The sequence below is a fragment of the Hyla sarda genome, chromosome 4 (assembly GCF_029499605.1).
Source record: "Hyla sarda isolate aHylSar1 chromosome 4, aHylSar1.hap1, whole genome shotgun sequence".
NCBI classification, from domain to species: domain Eukaryota; kingdom Metazoa; phylum Chordata; class Amphibia; order Anura; family Hylidae; genus Hyla; species Hyla sarda.
This window is the reverse complement of record NC_079192.1, coordinates 221,937,691-221,955,426: the sequence shown is the minus strand read 5'-3', so window position 1 is coordinate 221,955,426 and position 17,736 is coordinate 221,937,691. Positions and strand designations below refer to the sequence as shown.

Sequence of the window (17,736 nt, the reverse complement as noted above, 5' to 3'; positions counted from 1 at the left end):
ACAGTGATTCCCAACCAGTGTGCCTCCAGCTGTTGCAAATCTACAATTCCCAGCATGCCCAAAGTCTGTTCAGGCCTGCTTGGAGTTGTAGTTTTGCAACAGCTGGAGGCCCACTGGTTTGTAAACACTAGCATACACACATAACAGGGACTACAACACCCAGCATGTGTCATTCAGGAGTCCCCCCCCCCCCCTTCACACATAGAAATCCTCCCCAGTCCGAGATTTATTCCCCTGCAGTCTATACATCCCCAGCCCGTGCACTTTGTTATCCTCCCATTCAGATAACACTCTTATCTTCTCTGTCTTCTTTCAGTGCAGACCTGTGTCCTCAGAAGACAGAGCAGGGGGAGGGGAGATGAGGAGCTGTGTATGTCCTCTCTCTCCCCCTGCTCTAGCTTCTTTCTCTTCTTTCTGCTTCCTCCGGGAGGGGGAGATGAGGGGTTGTGGCTTCTTTCTCTCATGCAGATCTGAGTCCTCCGGGAGGGGGAAATGAGGGGGCATGGCTTCTTTCTCTCATGCAGACCTGCATCCTCCGGGAGGGGAAGATGAGGGGCCGGGGCTTCTTTCTCTCATGCAGATCTGCGTCCTCTGGGAGGGGAAGATGAGGGGGCGGGGCTTCTTTCTCTCATGCAGATCTGCGTCCTCCGGGAGGGGAAGATGAGGGGGTGGGGCTTCTTTCTCTCATGCAGACCTGCGTCCTCCGGGAGGGGAAGATGAGGGGGATGGCTTCTTTCTCTCATGCAGACCTGCGTCCTCCGGGAGGGGTAGATGAGGGGGCGTGGCTTCTTTCTCTCATGCAGACCTGCGTCCTCCGGGAGGGGAAGATGAGGGGCCGGGGCTTCTTTCTCTCATGCAGATCTGCGTCCTCCGGGAGGGGAAGATGAGGGGGTGGGGCTTCTTTCTCTCATGCAGACCTGCGTCCTCCGGGAGGGGAAGATGAGGGGGATGGCTTCTTTCTCTCATGCAGACCTGCGTCCTCCGGGAGGGGTAGATGAGGGGGCATGGCTTTTTTCTCTCATGCAGACCTACTTCCCCCGGGAGGGGGAGATGAGGGGTCGTGGCTTCTTTCTCTCATGCAGATCTGCGTCCTCCGGGAGGGGGAGATGAGGGGGCATGGCTTCTTTCTCTCATGCAGAGCTGCGTCCTCCGGGAGGGGGAGATGAGGGGGCGTGGCTTCTTTTTCTCATGCAGACCTGCGTCCTCCGAGAGGGGAAGATGAGGGGGCGGGGCTTTTTTCTCTCATGCAGACCTGCGTCCTCCGGGCTCTGAAAGAACAGGGGGGGGGGGGGGAAAAGCCCTGACATGTTGTCCACAGCCTAATCCTAACATGGCCGACGTTGTGGACAACAGTAAGAGATCCAACACAGAATTACAGAACTTCCTGGCCCACAAACAGGTAAGAAAAAAAGACACATGCTACACAAACATATAATACATGTCAATTGCAAATAACATGAACATTAAAAGAAGATGCAATATAGCCAAAAATCTTAACCACCGGAGTACCCCTTTAAATGTGCAGCCTGTGGTCAAATACACGTTAAGCCCAAGTGATAAACACTTGTCCCATCAACACATTGTATTGGGGATTAAAGATTATTGGTTGTACTGCAGTAGCCTATGGTATTGTACTATTACTAGTAGCCATTTGAATGCAGCTTGTATATTCTCCAATACTACTATACTCTTATGGGTTTACAGTCTCACTAATACGCCAGGTCATGTAACATCCAAGAGCACCCAGCCAAGAAGGCTGTTCTCTTGGAATGACAGTAGTGCAACATGGTCACCAGGCTGTCTAGGGAACTGCAGTGCAGCCTTTTAATTAGGCATTTTTTTATGGGCAACACAGTTTTTTTTACAAGGAATTGTTCTACTGTATAACACATACATATTTATCGTTCTGTTTACCAACAGATTTCATGTATTGTGCTTTTGTAATGTGTAAAATAAACTTAAAGATTTATTTGCAATTTCCATATTATTTTTAGCCCAGATAATGATTGTCCTGGAACTAATTCTTTTAATTGCAGGTAAGTAGTAACTAGTTATGCTCATTTACTGGATGGATCTTGTGGCATGTCTCTTTGTTTGTTTGTTTGTTTGTTTATTTATTTAGAACAATTTTTGTCTCCCCTGGTCTCACACCTAAAACTGATTATTATATATTTTTGACAAGCTTTTTGCTCTTGACTTACATTCAATACTTGATATGATGTAACTGAATATTTTTATTCTTGTAAGTCATTAGAACATATTTCGAGACATCACCCTTTCCTTTTCCCCTCAGTATTTTTGTGCATTATGGTTTATCATTGTTTCATCCGCATGGGTCTCCGATAATAATGTTTTTTTTAAATTTTACTGGATTGCTATTAGACCCTTATCTCCCCACAGTCATCTATTTGAAGGGGCCATGGTGCTTTTGCAAGTGTACAAGCCTCTTTATTGTTTATCTAAGGTCATCCTTGCAATCTCCATACCATTACTAGTGGCGGTCACTTGAATGGAACAACACTGCAGTACTTTGTACTGCCACGACTAATAATACAGCGATTACATAGATGAGCACCATGGCCCAAACAGCTGATCAATAGGAATGCCAGGAATTGGACCCCTGCCAATATAATATTGATGGCCTATTTAGAGGACAAGCCATCACAATTAAGTCCTTCAATGTTAAAGGGGTTCTCCACTGCCCTGCCTTCCGGAGCTCCGCTCGCAGCGTCTGGAAGTTTATTACTCCAAACGCTGTGTGTGGGCTTCCTTTTTCAAAGCCGCCCCCTTGTGACGTCGCGCCCACCCCCTCATGGTGGTCCGCGGACAGGGGGACTACAGGGGGACTGCAGCGCCTACAAGGCACCTCCACAGCCCCTCCCATGCCGGACCGAGAACCTGCCAACTGCAGCGGCATACGGCGACAGCCACCAGAGACCTCAACGATATACGGAGTACCAGCATGCATCCATGTCCGGACGGCACGAAGCGCCAGCACCGGACCCAGTGACTCTCAACCACGGCAAAACTCATAATCACCTTTTCCCCCCTGCTATAGACTTAAATACCAATGACATTTTGAGCATTTGTAAACAGTATTTCAACACTGCAAAGTTCTTTTATCTTTATTTACCTTTCCTATTGCCCCTCCCTGACAAGCACACCTGACTGTGACGTCACCCAACCAGCCCACATTTCGGGCCTTTTCGCGGTCTATAAAAAGCATTATGTTAATTGTCTCTGTACCCATGACTTGAGGAAGAGGGGCGATCCCTCGAAACGCGTTGTCTGTCCTTTATGAAGCAATAAAGACTGAACTCTTTACCACACCTGTAGTTTTTCACCTTATTGACCACCTGGACGGATCCTGCGAGCGCCAGATGAGTATCTGATTTTCTATTCTGTGACCTCTGCCATGGGCACAGAACGCGCATCTTCACCCCCTCATGACGTCATGCTCGCCCCCTCAACGAAAGTCTATGGGAAGGGGGTGCGATCGATGTCACGCCCCCTTCCCATAGAGTTTCATTGAGGGGCCAGGCGTGACGTCACAAGGGGGTGGGCGTGATTTCACAAGGGGGTGGGCGTGACGTCACGAAGGGGCAGGCGTGACGTCACGTATTAAACTTCCAGATGCTGCGAGCGGAGCTCCGGAATGCAGGGCAGTGGAGAACCCCTTTAATATACCAGTTAAAACGTCATGAATTTGTGTCAACTTGGATCAACAAGAACCTAAAATAAAACCACTGATGCCTTTAGTACTATATTTTATGTAACTTCTCTATGTGATAATTAGAACAAGTTCCGCCAAGTCCAGTCTGAAATGTTATGTCAAGTCTCTAGGGCCTCAATTTAGATTTACTACTCAAGACTCAACCTGTTTTACAGACTAATCCCTGGAGGGGAGGTGACAAAAGAAGCTGAAAGTATTTGACTCCAGGTGTAAAGGGGTCCTTATGTTTTACTGCATTGTATCTAATATGTCAGTTCAACGAATCTCATGTTTCCTAAAGAGTAATATTATTATCACCACAACAGTATGTCTTTGCACATTATTTCTGCATGTTTGTACAACTCCATAGATCAGTAAAAAATAGCAATTTATGTAGACATTTATTTTTCATTTCCCTTCTTTATAGGGGAACGTGGAATCAGCAATATCACTATAGCTGAGCAGTGACAACACTCCCTATTTAAATAAGTTGTTATTCCAGACATTGTAGTGCAAAAAAGATTGACAAGGCTATTCAGAATGGACAGCATTGGCCTTCTTATTGATAGAAAGAGGGAAGGTTGATAAAAGGGTGACTGTAATATACAATACCTTACTAATTTTTCATATCTAAACAAAATACAGATTTAGTAGAAATATACTTGATCCATTGCTTTTTGATTTTTTTTGGCCTGGAAAAGTATAACATTTATTTCTTGTATTCAATGTACTTAAGATATATATTGAATAAGAAAATACAATTTTTATACAATTATTGTCTTAAGGCTGCCTAATTTATTGTTGTGATAACTAAATCTACTTCTACTCCACTTTAATATCTATCTTAAAAGTCAAAATACAAAAGGCTCTTCGGAGGAAGTTCTACAGTATTTTTGCCTACTTTAAGAAGGTGAACAAATATATTCTGATACTAAATATTCTATGTGCACATTGTTTTTTTCTTTAATAAGAGCTTCTAAGCCTTGTCAGTGGTCAGGAAAGCTGTGAAGATGGCTCATGTCATCCAACAATTGGGGACCTTCTCGTAGGACGTAGTAAGCAGTTGTCAGCATCTTCAACATGTGGCCAGGAAGAGCCCCAGAGATATTGCATTATCAGCTACTTAGAGGTACAGTGTGAGAAATAATGTCATTGTAGCACTAAAGAAATAGCAAACTAAAAAAAACAAAACGGATAGATTTATAAATTTGAGGTTGTTTTGCAGTCGTATTCTGTATTATAGTTGATTTTTTTAAATGTAAATAAGAAAATAATCTAATTCACATATGTGTCTCTTTTTTTATCATAGAATGAACAGAAATGTTTCATCTGTGATTCTAGGAATCCATATAATCAGTATTATCATACCAATAGTCACCAGATTGAGAATGTCATTTCAACATTTGATCCAGATTGGAAAAAGAAATGGTGGCAGTCAGAAAATGGTAAACAAAAAAAAAAAGAAAGCAAAATAAAGCATATTATATATATATATATATATATATATATATATATATATATATATATATACATACACACACAATAAAGTAAAGAATGGTAGAAGCTGTAAAGAAAGGTCAGCTCATTATAGACTGCAAGAGCTAAAACCAATTAATGTTATTGGGGTTTTCCAACACTATTTGACACAAAATACTTTAACACGAACATAAATCTATTAAAGGGTTTTCCATTAAAAAATTGTCTGCTGGCAAGAACCAAAGTGAATAAAAAAAAAAAAAAAAAAACCTTTTATCTACGACAGGTATTTGATGCTGACATGTGCTAATATACAGTGGTCCCTCAACATATGATGGTAATTCGTTCCAAACGACCCATCGTTTGTCGAATCCATCGTATGTTGAGGGATTCGTTCAATGTAAAAAGTGCATTTAATACTCACCTGTCCCCGCCGCTCCGGACCGCGTCCTCACCGCTCCCGATGCTGTCCCAGGGGCTCCCGATGCTGTCCTGTTGCTTCGGCGTCTTCTTCGGGATCCTTCGGCTTCTTCCGCATCTTCTCCGGGCCTCGCTTTCTGGTGACGCTATTACGTTGCTGCGCCGGGACGGCGTGCTCAGCGACGTAATAACGACGCCGGAAAGCGAGGCCCGGACCCCGGAGAAGATGCAGAAGACGCCGTAGGATCGCGAAGTGGACCCGGAGCAGCGGGGATAGGTAAGTGAACCTGTCCGGGATGCTTAAACTGCTATCCGACAGCAGCTTAAGCATTTGGCGCTGTCGGATAGCAGTTAATGCGATGGCCCCGACATATAAAAGCATTGTAAGTCGATGCTGACATCGACATGCGATGGCCTCTGAGAGGCCCTCGTATGTTGATTTGATCATATGTCGGGGCCATCGCATGTTGGGGGGTTACTGTATATGCTAAGATATGTAATTCTCTATTGCAAACCCTGTACTGGAACTATGACCTAAGAAACAGTGTTTCAGATCATGGTAACAATTACGTTTTCTTTTCCTTCAGGAGTTGACCAAGTTAGTATTAGACTGGACCTAGAAACATTATTTCAGTTCAGCCATCTAGTGATGACCTTCAAGGTATTATGTTTCGAAATATATAACTAAACAATAATCCTATAACTAATATTGTTGCATTTTCTAAGATTAGAATTCAGAAATGATTTCACTTGAAAGGGGTTGTCTCATCCCACAATCCATTGCATAATATGGCTCCCAGGGCCATCAAGTGATTGCTCTAGGTCTCACCCCCAGATCATTTTGCTGAGGGTAGGAATTACAGTGGTGCATTTAAAGGTAGTGAATACAGTAAAGAGATTATGATGCCTCTATCTATCTATCTAACTAACTAATATCTATCTACCTTTCCAATCATTACTTTCCATCTAGTATGTTATTACTGTTATTGACTGTTATGTTGGCTCTCCAGACGTTTCGTCCTGCTGCAATGCTGGTTGAAAGATCACGAGATTTCGGGAAGACGTGGAAGGTGTTTAAATATTTTGCCCAAAATTGTGATGAAGCATTTCCGGGTATTCCCCATGGTCATGCTGATGAAGTAGGAGATGTGGTCTGTGATTCAAGATATTCTGCCATGGAGCCATCTTCGGAAGGAGAGGTATTTACTTTAAAATAACGTTGAAATATAACCCCCCCCCCCCCCCCCCCTCAAAAAAAAACAAAAAAAAAAACACAAAGCAAACAGTATACTGTAAAAAATGGATGCCACTGTATGATAACTAAATGTTCTTTTTAATAGATTTCGCAACAGTGTGAGAGTGAGTATGTCCAGACACATTTTCATTACCTTTTTTAATGCCATTTTTATATTGGCATTTTTATATATATTTTAGATTTATGTAATATCAGGTAAAAATGTAGATAAAAGGAAACATGCCGTTTTTCCCTGCAATATTTTTCTACATCTTTCTGTTTCTGCAGCTGAAGACTCTGCAGGGATGTCCAGAAATGTCCTTGTACAGTCACATGCAGAATAGTTTTTCCAATAGTTTGGCGAGTGTATAATCTGTCTTCATGTGGTTAAATGATAGTGGACATATATCTGCCCTTTTCATTGCTAATGGAAGCAAATGTAGACTGTGCAGCTGCATGGAAATATAACTTCTCGCATAGTCAATCTGACACTTTAGACTAAGTTGTACCAAATGTGAAAGTAACACCTTAAATAAGGACATATCATCACTAAGGATAATATGAGAAGTTTCACTAAATATGATCTCTGTTCTTCCGGCAATCAATCATCATTTCAAGGTCACCTACTCCTTTTTATTCATGCCAGCATTGATACATTGTACAAAATAGCAATACTGACTCACCTACACCTTTATCTGAATTGCATAGTTGATACATAAAAACTAGAATGTGCCTACCTAAACCACAAGCAAATTATACTACAGTGAAACTTCTCTAAGCCGAGCACCCAAAATGTAAATAAAAAGTGGTCTTTCAAGGGGATGGTTTTCACAAGGAAATTAATGTTATGCATAATGTATGGTGGACTGATACTCTGTCACAAGTAATCTGATCTGGATAAGGACATGGACGGAGATTGGTTGCTATGGGGAACTGGTCAACTTTTCCTCCACACTGGTTTTAATAAATCTCCTCCATTGTCTTCTTAAGAAGCCACCAGGGGCTGCCAAAATGACTCGAGGTTCAGGCAGCATGAACATGATGACCGGTTCCCTTTAAGCATAGATGTTTTATGACAATTAAACTATAGCTCATGGTTATGAACCTGTCTCTGTTTTACGCTCATCATGGTTCAAGCAACATGAAGCTTCTCCCCAGTTTCCTTTAAATTACCTATACAGTACATAAAGTAACACATATAACATTACACTGCTGTCTCCAATGATATTGATGTATTTTTTCCAGGTGGTTTTGAAAGCTCTAGATCCCAGTTTTGATATTGATGATCCATATGATCCCTACATACAAGGTATGAAAATGGAATTGCTATGGTGCACTTATTTAAATACACTGAAATATTAAAGGAGTAGTCCAGTGGTGAAAAATGTATCCTTAGGATAGGGGATAAGTTTCAGATCGCAGAGGGTCCGACCACTGGGGCCCCCCGCGATCTCTCTGTACGGGGCCCTGGCTCACTGGCCAGATAGCGTGTGTTGACCACCGCACGAAGCGGGGGCCTACACTCCCCCTCAATACATCACTATGGCAGAGCCGGAGATTGCCGAAGGCAGCGCTTCGGCTCTGCCATAGAGTTGTATTGAGGGGGCGTGTCAGCCGCCGCTTCGTGCGGTGGTCAACACGGCCCCTTCCTGCGGGCTGTCGGGCCCTGTACAGGAGATCCTTAGGATAGGGGATACGTTTTTCACCACTGGACTACTCCTTTAAAGATTAATAGATGTTATAATCTTGGGTAGTTTATTTCCTAAATGAACAAAGCTGTTGCTTGGTCCTTTCATCAAACATTGTATCGCATTTTTTTCTTTATAGAGATATTAAGTACTGTTCTGCAACATTTTTATTTTACAAAATTAATATCTCAATTTATATATTGGCAATGTTATATATTATACTTATTATTCTTTTTATATTGAAAATACATGTTATTCTTTTTTTAAGATATAATTACCGTAACAAACTTAAGAGTTAACTTTACAAAGCTTCACACCTTTGGGGATACATTAAGCAATGGATGGAATGGTGAACCCCAGGAAAAATATTATTATGCTGTTTATGAAATGATTGTAAGAGGAAACTGCTTTTGCAATGGCCACTCCAGTCAGTGCGTCCCTGTAGATGCCATGAGAGGAGATGTTTTCAATGAGCCCGGAATGGTAAGTTAAAGGTTTTGTATAGTAAGTTACAGCTACTGTAAATCTGTGAGACACACAGTGCATTTGTAAAGTCCTCAGACCCTTTCACTTTTTTCACATTTTGTTAAAGGGGTACTCCGCCCCTAGACATCTTATCCCCTATCCAAAGGATGGGGGATAAGATGTCAGATCGCCGCGGTCCCGCTGCTGGGGAGCCCCGGGATCCCCGCTGCCACACGCTGCCGCTGCAAGTTCGCTCTGTGCGTAATGACGGGCGATACAGGGGACGGAGCAGCGTGATGTCATGGCTCCACCCCTCGTGACATCACGAGGGGTGGAGCCGTGACGTAATGATGCTCCAGACCCTGTATTGCCAGTCATTACGTGCAGAGCGAACTCGCTCTGTGCTGTAATGATAGTGCAGTGCCGCAGCGGGGATCCCGGGGATCCCAGCAGCGGGACCACGGCAATCTGACATCTTATCCCCTATCTGTTGGATAGGGGATAAGATGTCTAGGGGCGGAGTACCCCTTTAAGTTGGGATGGTAAAATCAATATAATTCAAGCTATCCCCCATCAGTCCGCACTTAATACCCCCGGGGACCCAACACTGCCACAGCTCTGTGCTGCCAATGCTCATGTCGTTGACCGCACTAAGAGGTGCCCCCTCCATTCAGCTCTTTGGAGAGGCGGGGATGCACAAACGCTGCATCTTGACCTCTCCCATAGAGATACATGGAGGGGGCATGTCAGCCATGGCGTCATGCTGCAGCCTACACGCCTCCTGCACCGGAGAGCCGCCACAGAGTCGGGACCCTGTACAGGAAATCGCATGGAGTCCCATCGTTCAGACCCACCTGCCATCAGAAACTTATCCCCCATCCTGCAGATAGGGAATAAGTTGTATTAGGCTGCAGTACTCCTTTAAGAGATATAGCAAAGGGCCGTAAAACTTACGTCCATAAGAAATGTTAGTTTTTATTTATTTTTTTATAAAAAATTTCTAAAATTCAGTTTTCACTTCAATTTGGGGTATTGAGGGAAGAAAGATGAAGTATAACTTGAATTTTATTTTATTTTAACACTAGGCCAGATTATAACAAAATGTGAAAACATTTAAAAGGGTCTACAGACATTCCGAATTAATTGTATATTAACCAGCCATAATATTAAAATCCCTGACTGGTGAAGGGAACAACATTTATCAAACATCAGAACACCCAGTGAATTGCAGCTTGCACCCCTACTTGAACACAGACCAGTCAGCCAGAGTGCCCATGCTGACCCCTGTTCACTGCCAAAAGCACCTATTGTGGGTTTGTAAGCATTACAACTGGTCTATAGAGAAAGACAAAAATGTGGTCTGTGCTGAAGAATCACATTATATCATGTGGACAGCCAGATGTGTTTGTCATTTATTATAAAGAAGAGATAGCACCGCAATGCACTATAGGATGACGAAAAGCTGGTTGAGGCATAGTTATGTTTTCGTAATGTTTTGCTGTGAAACCTTAGGACATGGAATTCATGTGGCTCACATTTTGACACATACCACCTACCTAAACATTGTTTCAGACCAAGTAACGGTATTACCTTATGACAGTGGCCTCATTTAGCAGAATAATTCTCCCTGCACACAGCAAAAATTGTTCAGGAATATTTTAAGAAACATGACAAGCATGACATGGCCTCCAAATCTCTGAGATCTTAATATGGTCAAGCACCTGTGCAAATGTCTGATGTATGGAAGCCCTACTTTGCAAGATACATATATATCTGACTTAAGAGAAAAACAGCCGTGTGCCAGCAGCGGTAAGGCTTTGATGGGTATGGGTAGTTCCCTAATTTCATGGATTGGAAATATGTATTCTAAACCAACGGCCAGAATCCTGTCAGAATCCTTTTTTTTAAGTAAAGGCACCAGGCAGGGATGCCCGCTTTCTCCGATACTGTTTGCACTTCTCTTTGGAACCTCTGTCTATTAAAATTATATCTACTGAAGGTTTTTAGAGATTTGGTATAAATGGAGCACAATAAAAATCATTAAAGCATCAGATCACCTCCCCCCCCCCCCCAAAAAAAAAACTGTTGTATGTTGCTCAATATCTCATCCTGATCATGTTCATATCATTTTTATGTGCCTATGACCTATATTTCTCTCAAAATTAGCTTTCTTTCTGAATTACCTTAATGTTGTCAACCAAAAGCATGGGGGCGGGTCCCTTTCTTCTCCTCAGGTGATAACCACTCCCCCTCATCCCCCTCCCTCACTCTGCTCAGTCACTGGTCTCGGGAGTGAGCATCTGTAACCCTTTCCTTTCTGGTTTTATGCTATACACACGCACTGTGTGCTTACAGCTTTTGCAAAACTACAGCTGCCAGCATGCCCACACATCCTTTGAGTTGCAGTTTTGCAACAGCTGGAGGCATATGTTTGGTAAAACTCAGATTTACAGCAGTGTTGCTGCAGGCTATGTTCCTCCTACTGTTGCAAAACTACAACTCCCAGCATGTCCACACATCATTTAGCTGTGCAGGCATGCAGGGAGTTGTAGTTTTGCAACAACAGCTGGAGACATATGATTGTAGTCCCCCTGTATTGTACACACACACACACACATTGACTTAATTTATACATACACATGCACATTACCTAGACAACACAGATTTACACACATACAGATATATCCACACACATATAGACACGCAGGGACACTTACTTTTTAAACAAAAAATCCTCCATTCAGTCCCCAGTCTTTCAGTCACCAGCTTCTTTCATCATCTGCTCACAGGCAGTAGTGTACTCCCGCCCCTTCCCCCTTCTCCTCACACGAGGAGACTGTGAAATAAATACAGACAGTGAGGGAGCCGATCACAGCAGCTTTAGATCTGCAGACCTGTCAATCATGAAGTGGGTCCATGACGTAGGTGGTGGCGAGTGGACACAGCCAGGCTGGTATGTATCCCAGGAGGCAGTTTTTTGACTGTCTATTTCTGTATGAAATACTGAAATTTTTTAATGAAAGCAATTGCAAAACCTATTCGTTATGCATGCTTTACAACATATCAAAAGTTTTTATATCTGACAGTGCCCATTTAATGTATGCAGACAATGTGTTACTTTTTATAAAAGATGCAATAAGAAAGATAAATGGGGTTATGGATATTATAAATGAGTTTGGACGGTATTTTGGGTTTAGTATAAATTGGACAAAATTAGCTCTGCTTCCGATTGGAGTAGAAGTGAATAATATGGGGAATCTAAAAGTGGTAAAAGATATAGGAGATTTACAGAGGAATAATTGCTGAGTTGCCCATAGCAACCAATTAGATTGTTTCTTTCATTTTTGAAAAATGAAAGAAGTGATCTGATTGGTTGCTATTGGCAACTTAGCAATTATTCCTCTGGACAGGCATGATATATCTCCCCCATAGACTATCTTGGAATAAAGATATCAGCAAATGTAGCAGAATATCCCAACTTAAATATTAAACCAATTGTCACGATGCCGGCTGGCAGGTAGTGGATCCTCTGTGCCAGAGAGGGATTGGCGTGGACCGTGCTAGAGGATCGGTTCTAAGTCACTACTGGTTTTCACCAGAGCCCGCCGCAAAGCGGGATGGTCTTGCTGCGGCGGTAGTGACCAGGTCGTATCCCCTAGCAACGGCTCAACCTCTCTGGCTGCTGAAGATAGGCGCGGTACAAGGGAGTAGACAGAAGCAAGGTCGGACGTAGCAGAAGGTCGGGGCAGGCAGCAAGGATCGTAGTCAGGGGCAACGGCAGAAGGTCTGGAATCACAGGCAAGGAACACACAAGGAACGCTTTCACTGGCACTAGGGCAACAAGATCCGGCGAGGGAGTGAAGGGGAAGTGAGGTGATATAGGGAAGTGCACAGGTGTAAACACTAATTGGAACCACTGCACCAATCAGCGGTGCAGTGGCCCTTTAAATCGCAAAGACCCGGCGCGCGCGCGCCCTAGGGAGCGGGGCCGCGCGCGCCGGGACAGAACTGACGGGGAGCGAGTAAGGTACGGGAGCCGGGGTGCGCATCGCGAGCGGGCGCTACCCGCATCGCGAATCGCATCCCGGCCGGAGGTGGTAACGCAGCGCCCCGGGTCCGTGGAACCGACCGGGGCGCTGCAGTGAGGGAAGTGTAGCGAGCGCTCCGGGGAGGAGCGGGGACCCGGAGCGCTCGGCGTAACAGTACCCCCCCCCTTGGGTCTCCCCCTCTTCTTGGGGCCTGAGAACCTGAGGATCAGACTTTTGTCCAGGATATTGTCCTCAGGTTCCCAGGACCTCTCTTCTGGACCACAACCCTCCCAATCCACTAAAAAAAAAGTTCTTCCCCTGACCTTTTTAGAGGCCAAAATCTCTTTAACAGAGAAGATGTCCGAGGAGCCGGAAACAGGAGTGGGAGGAACAGATTTAGGAGAAAAACGGTTGAGGATGAGAGGTTTAAGAAGAGAGACGTGAAAGGCATTAGGGATACGAAGAGAAGGAGGAAGAAGAAGTTTGTAAGAGACAGGATTAATTTGACACAAAACTTTAAAAGGACCAAGATAGCGTGGTCCCAACTTATAGCTCGGGACACGGAAACGGACATATTTAGCGGAGAGCCATACCTTGTCTCCAGGGGAAAAAATGGGAGGAGCTCTTCTTTTCTTATCTGCGAATCTCTTCATGCGAGAAGAAGCCTGTAAGAGAGAATTTTGGGTCTCTTTCCATATGGTGGAAAGATCACGAGAAATTTCATCCACAGCGGGCAGACCAGAGGGCAAGGGGGTAGGGAGGGGGGGAAGAGGGTGACGGCCGTACACCACGAAAAACGGAGATTTGGAGGAAGATTCAGAGATTCTGAAATTATACGAGAATTCGGCCCAAGGTAGAAGATCTGCCCAGTCATCCTGGCGGGAGGAAACAAAATGTCGTAAATAGTCACCCAAGATCTGGTTAATTCTCTCTACTTGTCCATTGGATTGAGGATGGTATGCAGAAGAAAAATTTAATTTAATCTTGAGTTGTTTACAGAGAGCCCTCCAGAATTTAGACACAAATTGGACGCCTCTATCCGAGACGATCTGTGTAGGCAACCCGTGAAGACGAAAAATGTGTACAAAAAATTGTTTAGCCAACTGAGGCGCTGAAGGAAGACCAGGAAGAGGGATGAAATGTGCCATTTTGGAGAATCGATCAACGACCACCCAAATAACAGTGTTGCCATGGGATGGGGGTAAGTCAGTAATAAAATCCATACCAATCAGAGACCAAGGTTGTTCGGGGACAGGTAGAGGATGAAGAAAACCAGCGGGCTTCTGGCGAGGAGTCTTATCCCGGGCACAGATAGTGCAGGCTCGCACAAAGTCCACCACATCAGTCTCTAGAGTCGGCCACCAATAGAAGCGAGAGATGAGTTGCACAGATTTCTTGATGCCCGCATGACCTGCGAGATGGGAGGAGTGACCCCATTTGAGGATCCCAAGGCGTTGGCGTGGAGAAACAAAGGTCTTTCCTGGAGGAGTTTGCCTGATGGAGGCTGGAGAAGTGGAAATCAGGCAGTCAGGAGGAATGATGTGTTGAGGAGAGAGTTCAATTTCAGAGGCATCTGAGGAACGAGAGAGAGCATCGGCCCTAATGTTTTTATCAGCAGGCCGAAAGTGAATTTCAAAATTAAATCGGGCAAAGAACAGAGACCACCTGGCCTGACGAGGATTCAGCCGTTGGGCAGACTGGAGGTAGGAGAGGTTCTTGTGATCGGTGTAAATAATAACTGGAAATCTTGATCCCTCCAGCAGATGCCTCCATTCCTCAAGTGCTAATTTAATGGCTAGAAGCTCTCGATCCCCGATGGAGTAGTTCCTCTCCGCCGGAGAGAAGGTCCTGGAAAAAAAACCACAAGTAACAGCATGCCCGGAAGAGTTTTTTTGTAGAAGGACAGCTCCAGCTCCCACTGAGGAGGCATCAACCTCCAATAGGAAGGGTTTAGATGGGTCAGGTCTGGAGAGCACGGGAGCCGAAGAAAAGGCAGACTTGAGTCGTTTAAAGGCGTCTTCCGCTTGAGGAGGCCAAGACTTGGGATCGGCATTTTTTTTTGTTAAAGCCACAATAGGAGCCACAATGGTAGAAAAATGTGGAATAAATTGCCTGTAATAATTGGCGAACCCCAAAAAACGTTGGATGGCACGGAGTCCGGAGGGGCGTGGCCAATCTAAGACGGCAGAGAGTTTATCTGGGTCCATTTGTAGTCCCTGGCCAGAGACCAAGTATCCTAGAAAAGGAAGAGATTGGCATTCAAACAGACATTTCTCTATTTTGGCATAGAGTTGATTATCACGAAGTCTCTGAAGAACCATACGGACATGCTGGCGGTGTTCTTCAAGATTGGCAGAAAAAATCAGGATATCGTCCAGATATACAACAACACAGGAGTATAGTAGATCACGAAAAATTTCATTAACAAAGTCTTGGAAGACGGCAGGGGCGTTGCATAGACCAAAGGGCATGACCAGATACTCAAAGTGTCCATCTCTGGTGTTAAATGCCGTTTTCCATTCATCCCCCTCTCTGATGCGGATGAGATTATAAGCACCTCTTAAGTCCAGTTTGGTAAAAATATGGGCACCTTGGAGACGATCAAAGAGTTCAGAGATGAGGGGTCTGGCGAGACTGGTCACCGGGATGTTGAACCTGTTGACGAGAGAGGCTAAGATGAAATTTCCTGCAGATCCAGAGTCCAAGAAGGCCACAGCAGAGAAGGAGAAGGCAGAGGCAGACATCCGCACAGGCACAGTAAGACGTGGAGAAGCAGAGTAGACATCAAGGACTGTCTCACCTTTGTGCGGAGTCAGCGGACGTCTTTCCAGGCGGGGAGGACGGATAGGACAATCCTTCAGGAAGTGTTCGGTACTAGCACAGTACAGGCAGAGATTCTCCATGCGGCGTCGTGTCCTCTCTTGGGGTGTCAGGCGAGACCGGTCGACCTGCATAGCCTCCACGGCGGGAGGCACAGGAACAGATTGCAGGGGACCAGAGGAGAGAGGAGCCGGGGAGAAGAAACGCCTCGTGCGAACAGAGTCCATATCCTGGCGGAGCTCCTGACGCCGTTCGGAAAAACGCATGTCAATGCGAGTGGCAAGATGGATGAGTTCATGTAGGTTAGCAGGGATTTCTCGTGCGGCCAGAACATCTTTAATGTTGCTGGATAGGCCTTTTTTAAAGGTCGCGCAGAGTGCCTCATTATTCCAGGATAATTCTGAAGCAAGGGTACGGAACTGTACGGCATACTCGCCAACGGAAGAATTACCCTGGACCAGGTTCAACAGGGCAGTCTCAGCAGAAGAGGCTCGGGCAGGTTCCTCAAAGACACTTCGAATTTCCGAGAAGAAGGAGTGTACAGAGGCAGTGACGGGGTCATTGCGGTCCCAGAGCGGTGTGGCCCAAGCCAGGGCTTTTCCAGACAGCAGGCTGACTACGAAAGCCACCTTAGACCTTTCAGTGGGGAACTGGTCCGACATCATCTCCAAGTGTAATGAACATTGGGAAAGAAAGCCACGGCAAAACTTAGAGTCCCCATCAAATTTATCCGGCAAGGATAGTCGTATTCCAGAAGCGGCCACTCGCTGCGGAGGAGGTACAGGAGCTGGCGGAGGAGATGATTGCTGGAGCTGTGGTAGTAACTGTTGTAGCATAACAGTCAGTTGAGACAGCTGTTGGCCTTGTTGCGCAATCTGTTGTGACTGCTGGGCGACCACCGTGGTGAGGTCAGCGACAACTGGCAGAGGAACTTCAGCGGGATCCATGGCCGGATCTACTGTCACGATGCCGGCTGGCAGGTAGTGGATCCTCTGTGCCAGAGAGGGATTGGCGTGGACCGTGCTAGAGGATCGGTTCTAAGTCACTACTGGTTTTCACCAGAGCCCGCCGCAAAGCGGGATGGTCTTGCTGCGGCGGTAGTGACCAGGTCGTATCCCCTAGCAACGGCTCAACCTCTCTGGCTGCTGAAGATAGGCGCGGTACAAGGGAGTAGACAGAAGCAAGGTCGGACGTAGCAGAAGGTCGGGGCAGGCAGCAAGGATCGTAGTCAGGGGCAACGGCAGAAGGTCTGGAATCACAGGCAAGGAACACACAAGGAACGCTTTCACTGGCACTAGGGCAACAAGATCCGGCGAGGGAGTGAAGGGGAAGTGAGGTGATATAGGGAAGTGCACAGGTGTAAACACTAATTGGAACCACTGCACCAATCAGCGGTGCAGTGGCCCTTTAAATCGCAAAGACCCGGCGCGCGCGCGCCCTAGGGAGCGGGGCCGCGCGCGCCGGGACAGAACTGACGGGGAGCGAGTAAGGTACGGGAGCCGGGGTGCGCATCGCGAGCGGGCGCTACCCGCATCGCGAATCGCATCCCGGCCGGAGGTGGTAACGCAGCGCCCCGGGTCCGTGGAACCGACCGGGGCGCTGCAGTGAGGGAAGTGTAGCGAGCGCTCCGGGGAGGAGCGGGGACCCGGAGCGCTCGGCGTAACACCAATTACACACAAAAATTGAAGGTAAAAGCAAGGTATGGTCAAAACTACCGTTGACAATGGGGGATAGGATCACGTTAGTAAAGGGAGTAAATACTGCCAATGATTCTTTACTTTCTAAGAGCAGCACCGATTTGGGTGCCAGATAAACACTTCAAAGAAATAAAAAGAAAGATTAATGATTAAATATGGGGGCGGCGACATGTGAGAATGAAAAAGAGACATCTAA

At 45.5% G+C, this 17,736-nt stretch overlaps 1 protein-coding gene across 1 annotated transcript in view; it reads left to right on the top strand.

Moving 5' to 3' along the window:
* The first annotated feature begins 1,970 nt into the window (after window positions 1-1,970).
* LAMB4 (laminin subunit beta 4) overlaps window positions 1,971-17,736 on the top strand; it is a 137,564-nt gene continuing 121,798 nt past the window's right edge. The window contains exons 1-7 of the mRNA XM_056573634.1: window positions 1,971-2,036; window positions 4,684-4,841; window positions 5,022-5,157; window positions 6,196-6,269; window positions 6,619-6,807; window positions 8,088-8,151; window positions 8,799-9,013. Coding sequence (XP_056429609.1) covers window positions 2,003-2,036; window positions 4,684-4,841; window positions 5,022-5,157; window positions 6,196-6,269; window positions 6,619-6,807; window positions 8,088-8,151; window positions 8,799-9,013 — 870 coding nt within the window. The 5' untranslated portion in view covers window positions 1,971-2,002. The remainder of the gene's footprint in view (window positions 2,037-4,683; window positions 4,842-5,021; window positions 5,158-6,195; window positions 6,270-6,618; window positions 6,808-8,087; window positions 8,152-8,798; window positions 9,014-17,736) is intronic.